The sequence below is a fragment of the Limulus polyphemus genome, unplaced genomic scaffold (assembly GCF_000517525.1).
Source record: "Limulus polyphemus unplaced genomic scaffold, Limulus_polyphemus-2.1.2 Scaffold3287, whole genome shotgun sequence".
Lineage (NCBI taxonomy): Eukaryota > Metazoa > Arthropoda > Merostomata > Xiphosura > Limulidae > Limulus > Limulus polyphemus.
Genome location: NW_013668897.1, coordinates 116,243 through 128,872, shown reverse-complemented (window position 1 = coordinate 128,872; position 12,630 = coordinate 116,243). Strand labels below are relative to the sequence as shown.

The 12,630-nt window shown below is 33.0% G+C and overlaps 1 protein-coding gene across 1 annotated transcript in view; it reads left to right on the top strand.

The window, feature by feature from the left end:
• Nucleotides 1–598: 598 nt before the first annotated feature.
• Nucleotides 599–12,630, top strand: part of LOC106469071 (active breakpoint cluster region-related protein-like) — a 112,056-nt gene continuing 100,024 nt past the window's right edge. The window contains exon 1 of the mRNA XM_022397477.1: nucleotides 599–2,682. Coding sequence (XP_022253185.1) covers nucleotides 918–2,682 — 1,765 coding nt within the window. The 5' untranslated portion in view covers nucleotides 599–917. The remainder of the gene's footprint in view (nucleotides 2,683–12,630) is intronic.

Here is a 12,630-nt window from a genome sequence, read left to right as displayed (position 1 = left end):
CTAAAAATCGGTTTTCGATACCCGCGATTGCCATAGCACAGATAGCTGAGTGTGTAGCTTTGTTGTTGTTGTTTGAAGTTTAGCGCAAAGCAACACAATGGGCTATCTGTGCTCTGCTCACCACGTATCGAAACTTGGTTTCTAGCGTTCTAAGTCCGCAGACATACCTCTGTGCCACTGGGGTCTGTGTGTAGCTTTGTGCTTAACACCAACTAAACACCACATTCTCTCTGCTTATTTATCGGTATAGCCTGGTGTTTAGGGAACATAACTCGCAATCTGAGGAGGGTGAGTTCAAATCCCGTACCCGAACATACATACCTTTTTAGCCGTGGGGGCGTTATAATGTAATGATCAATCTCACTATTCGTTGGTAATGAGTAACCCAAGAATCGGTGGTGGATGGTTATGACTAGTTGCCATCCCTCTAGACTATCATTTGAAAATCAGGGATGACAAGCGTAGAAAGCCCTCGAGCAGCTTTGCCCGAGTTTCAATCACAAACAAACAATTAATGTTCTAATTTTTTCACCTATCACATTGATAAGATAGCGCCATCTAGCCGTTTACGTAGTTAATAAGCGTTTGTTGAACTGTTGGTAGATGTATCGTTGTGTGTGGTTACCGAGAGATGTTATTATGTGGAAAGTGTGCTTGTAAAAATCTTGTGAAAGTGATATTATTATATACTAAGAAATGTAGAAATGCTTTACATACAATCCATATCTAATTTTTTGTTATGGGCTAAATTTCACTTTTTATTAGACAACTTGTGGTATGTAATCTCCAATCCGAGACGTAAGGCTGATCATCGTAAGAGTACTAGTACTAGTCTTACTAGTAGTAAGACTAAGTCTAAAGCTCTTTGATTAAAGTTTAACTTAAGTTAGAATAAGAATCAAGCAAGTTTCTCAGTCATGAGTGTTTTCAGTGCTTTTCAGAAAGCTTGGGGGCAACGGTTTCCCGATTGTGAATTGCCTCAAGCTTGGGAAGAAGATGTCCGTGCAAATTTAATCAAACACAGGGAAAGAGTTTCTCTTCTGAAAGAGGAAGTAGAAAAGGAAGAATTTTACGTGGAGTACTTGGAAAAGCTTCTGGCAGACGCTGAAAAAGTAAAGCATTCAGCAAGAGATGATCATAGTGCTGTTTTTTCAGCTAGTAAGTTTGATGATGCGTCAAATTCGACTGAAAATGAGGTTGTCAACACTCAGGATGATAGCGATATAGATATCCTTTCACTTTCAGCTGTTCAGAATAATGAAAATGTTGTGCAAAAAAATTCTCAAACTGTACCTGATAGTAAAAGCACACCAAATGTCACTGAAACTGAAGTTAACCTGTTTTCTCAGTCTGATCAAAACGTATTAAATTCTATATCACATGTTACTGAACTCACTGTTGGCAATGGCAAAAAACAGACCTCCAAAACAGAACCTGTCACTGCAGGGTTAAAATCACAAAAGAGTTCCTATGTAACGGTAATAGAAGTTGGCTGTGATTCAAATGAACAGAAGACTTCACTAACAACCAAACAGCCAAGTGAAAAGACACCAACAAGCTCACCAAAGGCTATTGGAAAATTAATCAGTCTTCCAACCTCCAATCTGTCATCTGATGGTTCAAACAATACTACTTCTCAGAAAAAAAAAAAGCCACCTACACCACCTCCAAAAAAGCCAAGACAGCCAGTTTCTGCCATAACACCTGTTTTTCATCCTTCAAGAGAAAAACCCAAGGCATCCTTTACCAATATTGCCAATGAAATAGAAACTAAACTCTGCTTAACAGCAGTTAACAATGAAAATAATGAGAATTTTCTTGAAAAAGACTTAAGTTGTAAGCATTCAAAAATTGGAAGAAGTTTCAGTGCTTCTTCAGGAAATGAAGCTTTTAATGACTATGCCCATACTTCACCAATTTGCACATTTTCCACTTTCAGACCTAGTATTTCTAGCATTAATGAAAAGGAAGATTTTAAAGATGAATCTGGTTTATTGTCCAAAAGTCATTCTTCTGGAACTAACAGTTCATGTAGCAGTAATTCTTCCCCTTCTTTCACACAGCAGACTCTGTCTGTTACAAACTTTAAGAAACCCATTGTTTCAGATGAAGAATTCTCAGATAACATTTGTGTAAAGGACAAGATAGATGAAAATGAAGAAAATAGCTACAGTGAAGAAGCTCTTTATGACACAGTGGCTATTGATGAGGATTTGGAGCCACCAAACCTTGTTGCTCAACAAGATAGCAGCTCATCTCAATTAGATACATTAGTACCTTTTGAAGAAGATGATGATGAGGGAGATTATGTCGTGTTTTCTGAAAGAGCAATACTTGGATATCAAGATCGTCAGGCAGCATATAATCAATCTCCACAAGCATCTGTGACAGAGACTAACATAGAGAGCCCAGTTCTTCAGGAACAAGATGGCTGTAATAGTCCCAGTTTCTCAACATATGTTAATATTGATTATTTTCTGAAAAATAATTTAGAGGGTAAACCTAGTGTTTCACAAGAAGAAGTTCTTATTGTTGATTCCGATGATGATGGCTTCCACATGCATTCTTTGTCTAGTGACCAGGAATTAGATAACGATCCTTCTTGTAGTGGAGCTGAAGAAAAGCTGGTCCAAACTGTAACACCCACAACTACAACGGATGATGTCTTTGAATTGGACTCAGGTAAAATATGTCTTTGTAGGTGTGTTTTTTTTAGGATATATGTTTCTCATTATTTATATTAATGGTAATAATAGTAACGTGTGATGTAAATTACCTAAATTTTTCAGTGATAATTTATTAGGGAAAGTTGGTGCTAACAAGAATGTTGATTTGATTGGGAAGGATCTAGCATAGCTGAGTGAATGGCAAAGAATGCAAGTAAGCTCTTTGAACAATTAAAAGTTTGAAGTCATACATTTAAGGTGCAGGAATTTTGAACAATCAAAGGTCTTGCTTTTGTGAAATAATATTTTGTGATGGGTATAAATGTTGTGACTGCAACCTTTGAATAAGTATCTGTGATGACTAGAGTTATTTAACTATTTAATATTAAGCCCTTATCTCTTAAATTATATTAGTTTAACAACAAGAACATCATTTTCACAAGTTCTTAATCTTTTGTTAGGTCATTTTTAGGCTATTTTCTTAGTTTTGGAATCATTATAGGAAAGATATCAGTCACAGGAGATCATGCTGAGAAAAGCTACCAGAATGGTACCTGATTTTAAGAAACTTTGTCATGTTCGTAGTCTGTGTATGCAGACTTGTGTTTTGACAGTGCATATAGCTTGGTGCTAGCAATATAGAAGATACTATAATTTCTGAAATAAGTTATAAAGGTATTGTTATGGCAAAGAAGGACGTTGTTAGTTGCTTTACTTTTATTTTTCTCTTGTATCTTTCTCTGTTGTTATAGTTTAAAGTTGGTTATGGGTAGTTTGCAATTTATATTTTAAAATCCTTCAATTTCAAAACAAGTTCTGCTTCTGTGTGGATTTCAACTGGACTGCAAAAAAATATATTTACATGTAAAAAGAACTGGGTGATTAACTCAATTAAACAATATAATTCATTACCTGTGAGAACCAGTTACATTGATTAGTGTCGTGAAATAATCAGAACTATGATTAAATTGATTAATGGCATGAAAATAATTAACTAATCAGAATTAGTGTTTTTGTTTATACAACTATCCAGTAATCAAAATATTGCCATTATGATTTATCATTATTATTTTGTAATAGTTCAATTTTGTTAGGCTTAATCGCAGAGGTGTTGCTAGGTATTTAAAAGATTTGGGGCTCAGGCCCATGGGCACAGGAATTTTCGGCATTTCAATATAATATTGATCATGGTTTTTCAATTTTCAGGCACTGTCAAATAGAATCGGCATGGGATCCATGTGCCAGCACTTAGCAATGCCTTTGCTAAATTGATTATTGCCACAACTCATAAAAGTAATTGAAATTAGGATTTTTGACTACAGCTATTTTTGATTATTCCAACTATCTAAGTAATCACAATATTACCATTATATTTGTTATTAAGATACATAATTGGCTGTCTATGCTCTGTCCACCACAAATACCAAAATTGTATTTTTAGCTTATAAGTTGTTTTTTTTTCCTGTTAATTCAAGTTTATTCAGCTTTGGGTGATTAAGTGTGATTACCTCATGATTTAAGGTTCTTGGGTTCAATTCCTGTTACCACCAAAGTGCTTGCATATTTCTTATGGAAAAGTTACTAAAGCTGTCTATCACCATTCATGATTTTGAACTATTGATAGTGGGAATAATCAATTAATCAAATGTAATTGATTATTTGGGCCATCAGTTAATTGATTACCAAATACAACTAATTTCCCAGCTCTAACTGCCTAGCTGAAACTAGTGATGTTTTTTAGAATATTTTATGTGAGGTTTTTTAGTGTGATAAAGATAATTAGCTTTCTATAAAAAGTTGTTTGAAAATTTCACAAAGTAATATGTTTATTGTCATCAATAAATTTTCATTAGTTTTTTATACTAATAGTAGTGTTGGGGAATTTATTGAAAAAAATCACTGAACACTATTGATTCTAATGTTGTAGAATTGTTCATTTGTTGGTGGTTTCTTTCAAATTAACTGGTGCAAATAATTCAAAGTTCAGTCCATAAAAAATTATAAGAATTTAATTTATTTCCTCCCTTAATGTTTCTACAAGCATGAACACTTGTATAGGTCTACATCAAAGATGGCATTCAAACCTCTCTTATAATACTAGGACTAATATAATATCAAATCACTAAATTGCAAAAAGTTACCCAATAACTGCAATAGTTAACACACTGACTCAGTTACTCTACTGTCTTGCAAAACTCTTATCTCTTTGACTATCTTTCAACTCTTAAAACAATTCTATACACTTCTCAACTATCTCATATTTATAATCTAGCTTCAAATGTAAGAGAAAACTTTGTCATATCCTTAGAACTTTTTAGGTGTTGTAGGCCTATCTTATTAAACTATTGATCAGAACATTATCATTAAGACCCCCAGTTTCTTAAACATTAAAGATATACTTTACAGCAGTATTTTCAGCTTCTTACAGGTTTTGTATTACTTTGCATGTATGATACATTTACATGTACAACAGTGTAAGATTAATGAAGTAACTTACTCCTATTATTGTACATGACGAGAGGATTTCCTGTAGCATTTCATATTTTTTCATCAAATTAATATTTTCAACACAGTTGAGGGAAAAAAAAAGACAACTGTACATTTCACAAACATTTCATTTATTAAAGACCATGGTTGTGCCAGAAAAACCATCATCAGGTGTACCTGATGATGCCTTTACTGGTGAAACCATGGTCATTAATAAATGAAGTGTTTGTGAAATGGACATTTGTCTTTTTTTTTTCTCAATTCTGTAATTATGAAGTTTCACCAAATACAGAAGGTTTCAAGTATCAATTATACAAATGTTTAAGTCAATCTTATATATGTTAATTTTAACTATTTTCTAACATTTAGTGTAATTCACAGAGAAAAATGTTTTAAATGCTCAAATTTTCATTTCTGCACAGCTTTGAAGAGTTTTGTCTGTAAACAATGCACTTATCAATGTTTTTAAAATTTGTCTGCCTATCTAAAAAAATAACATTAGTTGAGTAAGCACCTACCGCCCCTTGAGAGTATATTGTCCATTTCTTGATTTTTCAAGTATTTTCCTTTTCTTTTGACCTGTTTATGATGTCACATCAAGTGGTTTGATCATTTACTAATGAAATACAGTTTTGAAAAGTGCAACAAAGAAAGTTTAAATATGATTGCATAAAGCAAGGATTAGACTTTGTAAGTAATAGTACAGTAAATATAGTCGTTTGAGCAGTAGTTTGTTTTCATGGGAAAGTTTCTACTTGGTGTTAAGGTGTATTTCTCTGAAAGCTACAGAAAGTTTATTAGATGAGAAGATATAAAGTAAGGTTTAGTTGCTTCAGTGAGCATAGTAGGTGACTGCAAAATATTCTGACAACTCAAATCCTTATTTATTGAATAGCATTTTTATGCTAACTAGCAGAGACCTGCAAAACATATCAGGCCAAATTAGATTCTTTATCGTAACAATGCTTCTTTAAATATAACATTTCTAGCACAATACAAACAAATTGTAATCGTAGACAATGAAATGTGTAAATCCACTTGTATATTGGCCGTACTTTATAAAACTTTAATTTATATTAAGCCTAAGTTCGATAAAGAGATAAATTAACACTGTAGCCTGTTTAAGTTTTTTTTTTACTTTAGTTTAGTTAGGACTAAACTTTACTGTACTTAATACCATCGATAAATAAACTTATAATATTATTCTACGACCTAATGTCAAACCTTTTTTAAATACTTTGATAAGTTTTTAATATTCTGTTGTACAAAATGGTTAGTAAAGTATATTTACATTCCCCTTTTGTTGTTACTTATTGTTTCTTACAGCAATTGTAGCGACTTGATCACCAAGCTTTGCAGCTCTCTGCCACAGGCAGACTGTTTGTCGTCAAGTGAATAATGCGCATGCACGGTTTTCCTTGGGGAAACATTCTAACTATGCATGCTTATGCAGCAGGTTCTTGGTCAGAAAGCGTAACGGTCGTACATACAAACAAGCAGAATAATAGTATAGAAGATATTTAAACAATTTACAGAAATAAATTGTGTAACTGACTACTTAATGATTTCTAATTGCAATCGTGAAATGTTTTAAATGAAAACATGATTACCGTTATCAGTGATAGTGAAACATGTTTTCGTTATTTGATTTACACAGATTACTGCATATTTTAAGAATAAACGAAATGGCTACCATGTGGTCATCTTGACATGAGAGATTTGCCAAATAGTAAATGTTAAGAAAAATGTGACAGAAAGTTTTGAACATTTGTTTTACATATATTTTTAGCTATCTCAAGTAGTGTGAGAATAATTGTGATGTAATTGATTAATGAGCCTGACAAGTAATCCATTAGCATATTACACTTGTAGACCAGCCCTACATGCAAGTCCATAATCTGAGTTGTAACTAACTGCTACATGTATGCTATAACTCAGGAAAATATATATATATAATCTGCTCCACAGCAAGTCAACAAACTAGAAGCAAGAATGAGCAAGCTGCATATTGATGTATGAACAGACTGAACTTTGCCTGCATAAGCTGTAGGCTTCATTGATTATTAAAGAAACAAATGTGAAGGTGATAAAGCTATACCCAAGTATCATATTAATTGTATATGAAAAACCCATTAGCAAAGGTATGTTTTTTATTAGACACAAAAAACACTTGACCTTTATTCCTTTATTAAGCTAGTACTCATACATTTTCAAACATTATGTATGGCAGAAGGGCTAATGAAAACCATATTTTGTTTAAATATTTTTATTGTGCACTTTCAATTTTAAGTCACAATTAAGTAAGGTACTGTGATACGAGAATGGTGGTTAAAGATGGTTGCAACATATAAATGAGCAATATTAAGATTTTTCATTTTGAAGCTGAAATTTAAATTTTATGAAAACTGTTACACAAAAAATCTTGTTTGTGTATACTGAGATTAATTACTAAGTTATTATTTAAGAATTTTTACAGATGCTCTTAAACATAAAACTTGAATAATTACTGAGTTAATTTTTATTTCTGATATATGTAAATAACTTGCTTTGATCATTAATTTTAGAAAACTATTGGCATGGTTTAGACTATGTGTGTGGGAAAAATCTATGTCTGAACTTCTTCATATTCTTTCTTGTGTATTGTCTAGTTCTTCTTTTCAAGCTCCACCCTAGTTTCCACTCCTCTTGTCTATCTCTGAGGGATCCTATTCCATTACTTTTTCTGCATATTCTGCAATGAAATTTGTCATTTTCAGCCTCACTCATGGCTAGCTGGTCATCCTCCGGGTTAGCTAGAATGTTATCATAATGTTGCAGAAATTCCTTTTTTGCATCTACCAGTATTGGTCTTTCTCTTTCAGAGTTTATACATGCAGAATTGAGTTTGTTTTGCTCTAAATCATTCAGAGCATACCTAATTTTTTCATGCATCTCTTTCTTGCTTCTCATACAGGCTACAAATCTGCATTCCCAGCCAGTTTCTGTTGCTGCAGAAGTCACTTGCTCCAGTTGTTCATATTATTTTTCCAGTTGTTTTTGAAAGTGGAAATTAAGTCTTCACAATGCCTGACTTCTCCTTTTGTATTTTTGCAACTTACTTATGTGATATTCTTTCGCTGACATTGTGTTTTATTTTGTTACTAACTTGGGATGAAGATGTTCAAACATTGTTGCCATTGATGTTTCTTTTACTCTTTTCTTTTCTTTTTTTTTGAGAGGTGGTCACCACTGTTCTTTTCTATTTTTTCCTACTTTTGGAATAAGGGAATTTTTCATTGGTTGTTTATATCTTAGGATGATTCTTGTTCTATGGATCTTTTTCCATTGATGCTAAGAAATTACTTTGTGCAGCTGATCCATCTCCTCTCACCCCCCAATAGGCTCATCAATACATCTGAGGAATTATACCACAAAAATCAGATTTCGATACCTGTGGTAAGTTGAGTGCAGATGGATCATTGTGTAGCTTTGCACTTGACAATGAATAAACACCCAAACTTCCTTGTTTATTATGATGCTCCTGACTACATTAAATATGAATTTCAGGTAACATATCTTATTTGCAATTTAGCAATGTCTCTGCTCTAGTCTCATGGCTTCTGTACCCATCAGAGACCATCATAAAAGTGGGCAGAAGTTGAAGCTGCATAAGTTTTGAGATTCCAAATGTCACCTATGACATGGTTACTCATTTCCAGGGTGTCTGTGCTTGTGAATAATTTTGACTACCAAATGAACAGTACAAAACAAGAAAGATACAATAATTAAATACATTCTCTTTTTTTATGTATTGAGGATCTCTATTTATATTGATTCATCTAGTTAGGATTTGTACAGGTTACATTACCTCTGCATTTCCCTTGGGAAACCCGAATATTACTGTATCTCCTGACACTACTTCTCACATATATCAGGGTGTTTAGAACTGTGAGATTATTGAATGTATATCTACATAGCGATGTATGTGTTTGTATAATAACAACAACAAGTGAAAAAGTTTGGACCCTTACACTCCACCCTCTATGCTGGAGCTCCATGAAAGGGTGTTGCCCTTTTGAAGTTGACTTAAGGTGCCATCTAGTGGCTGAGGATACTTCAGTAGGTACCTTTCCTATTTTTGTATGCATTTTTTTGCATGGCTTTGGAGATTTTAATTGATGTCTCCACTCCAATCAGGATGGGGTTTCATCCATGCTCTGTTTTTCTAATGCCATGATATTCCTATTGCACTGTCATTCTATTGTTGAGCCCAACCTTGGAGCCTGCTTTGATTTTTCTCAGCTCTCCCTGGGCACTCACTAATTTCTCTAGCTTGTGACTTCTTAGCTATTTTATATATATTGCAGAAAAGGGGCTACTGCCTGTGGAGTATGTTCTTTCATAATACATGCCTGGACTGCCCCCCCCCTCCCTAGAATCTTCCACTGGTGGAGCAGTATTCTCTCTACTTGTTTATTCCACCATCTGTGTCCCATTATTGGCTCTACCTGTGCTATATACTACTACCAAAACCTACCCCTTTGCCACTATCAACAAGGGTATCATGGGTGAAGAAATACTCTTCTGAGAGAAATACCTTCATTCCAAATGTCATTTAGGTCCATTTTTTTGTTTTGTTTTTTCTATAAAGCTGATCTATTCCACTCATTCTTCCTGGACTTTAGTTCTAAGAATTATTTTTTTTTTGTGGATTATGTTCCAACTCTGCTCAGCTAAAAAAAAAGTTTTTGTAGTCTAGATATCTTATCTTTCTACCCTGTAGTTGTAGTTCATCAGTTCCCAACTCCTTCACATTGTAGGTATTCTGACTTTCAGGATTTGAGAGACATATCTGCCGGAGTTGAATTTTATATTTTTAGAATGAAAATGAATTTCAAACTGGTAATTCTGAAATGTCTTCTCTTCCACTTCCCCACAACTGTATTTTCATCGTGACTGCAACTTTCAAAGAAATCTAACTTATGACAGGAGAGCAGACAGAGCTTATATAAGATCCATTGAAACATTTACAATAAATAATGTGGAATGGGGAGAGTAAAGTATTATGAGTAAGTGATGTATATGGTATGTAAATACATAAAAGACATTTGGAAATTTTGAGTTACATGTTTTTTTTTCACAATATGAGTTCACACTAGGGTGGTTCTTATTTACAATAAAATTTCAGGTTAAAAATTCGAAAGCTCTAACTCCATAATTTTGTTCTAATGAAGAAGAAAAAACATTAAATGTTAAACTTCATCCATTTTGAACCATATTTAAAAGTTGCTCAGTGAGGTTGAAGTTCTAGACTGAAGTGGCCTGGTATATTATTACTATTTTATTACATATAGAATAGAACAATTACATTATTGTATGATTTTTCGTGTGGTTAGTCATTTTTGCATTGTTTCCTTTTTGCTGTTAAAAAAAGCATCTTCTATGATCCTGCACAACTTGAAAGAGGAATTGTTTCGTGTTCTTTCTTTGTTTTGATCTTAAGTATATTGTTTACTGTCATGTCTGCCTGAGTGTTCATCTGTCTCCCATTTGAAAAGCTCTGCATGCAGGCAAACCTCAACATTCACTTTTGAAATGATGGAAGAACAGGCATGACTGATGTTGATGCAAAATTTTATTTTCCAGGCAGGATGTTCTACACTAAATTGTTAGGAATTAATCACACTATCATTCACATTTCAAAATGTGACATAACTTAAAGGATAAAAATGTAGATTTACCATTTGTTATTGTTGAGCAACTAAGTTAATTCTGTTTGATATGGATTGCACCTCTCATAACATATTACATTTGTGTATGTTATTTTCTTTTTCTGTCTGTTTCTGATTAATTTCCTACTCCCTGGGTGAAGAGCATACCTGTTCCAGAAATAGTGTGATACTTCCTCTACAAGTGTGCTGGGTGGTCGCTTTCTGCTTGGTTTCATTTTTGTGTGCCTACACTGGCCCCTTTACGATTGTAGTGTGGGATTCTAGTTTATGTGAGAAGAGGTAAGACTGTATTGGAAGTTAACATTTTTCTTACACTGAAAATGCATTTTCAATAGGTACTTACCTCCTCACACACTTCCCACTGCTGTGTTCTGCTTTTGGAGCCTGCCAATTATCAAAAGTGAGGATTGAGCAGGAATAGCGGAGGGAGCTAACTGTGCCAGTATAGGTGGTGCAATACTGTTGGTGGAGAGTAGTCACGTAATATGTACGATATGTACATGTTCAGAATGTTTTTTTTTAGCAATGCTTAAAGGGAAGATGAAGATTGAGATAGCTTTATGTGAAGGGAGGTAAAGACCTATTGTAAATGCATTTTCAGTGGTAGAAAAATATTAACTTTCAGTAGTAAAAACTGACAGCATGGTTTATTTATTCATATGAAATGTTCTTGAATAATATGAAATTCTCTCAAATATTCTAGAATATGCTACAGTATTTCAGAATGTGCTTGAATATTCCATAATAATATGCTAGAACATTCAAGAATTATTTAGAATATTCTGGAACATTCAGAATATGTAGATAAAATTCAAGCTAAAAGATAAAATTTCAACTACCTGGAGCAACCCCTTTATGTTATTCAATATCAATAAAATGTGGTGTGAGTTACTTATTTATATATTGGAACAAAATGAGGGTATGATATGATTGCACATCAAAACTTCAAAAATAAGGACTACATTAGTTCACACTTAACAAGGAAAGGCTTTCAGTATTTCAGAAGTACGTATGTCTTTGAAATTCATTTCAATTCTCAAAATGTAAAACTTTATAAATTATTTTTACATCTTAGATTTCCAAAAATGCATGAATTTAGTTTAACATCTAGCTTTAGGTCATCAGTAACATGAAAACCTGAAATAATGAATATATCTTGAGTAACACTGTCAAAATTATGCCAGGATGCATATCAAAAAAATAAAACCACATATTTTAAAACTGTTGCAGATTTTAATACCTGATTTTTATGTTTTCCTACATTCTTTTAAAACTTTACCATAAAATTTGTATTTTATAAAACTGTAAATTTTGTTCTTCTTCTCAGTTGAAAAACAGTTCATGCAATTTCACTGTGTTTATGATCATTGGTGTACACTAAAATCACTTGCTAAATCTAGTATGATTTAGTTCGTGAAAGTTGATATAGATAGACCACTTCTATGTATTTCGTATCCTAGCCAGCAGAAGGCCTCATTGGCAATGAATATGATAGATATAGTGTAGTTAACGTATTTTAATATACTCTTTTTTTAATTTCACTCATAATTTCTTATAATTTTTTTGTACCATATGAAAATTATAGGCAAACACTTTTTTAACTTGTTAAGGAGAAGGGTTCTTTTAAAATATGTAATGAGGTTTAAACTTGTTTGATATTTAATTATGTATATTTTTTTTCCATTTAATTTCAATGATTTTATTTGCTCATTCAAGCAGTTACTTAGGCTGATATATATATATATATATATATACACCCAAATGGT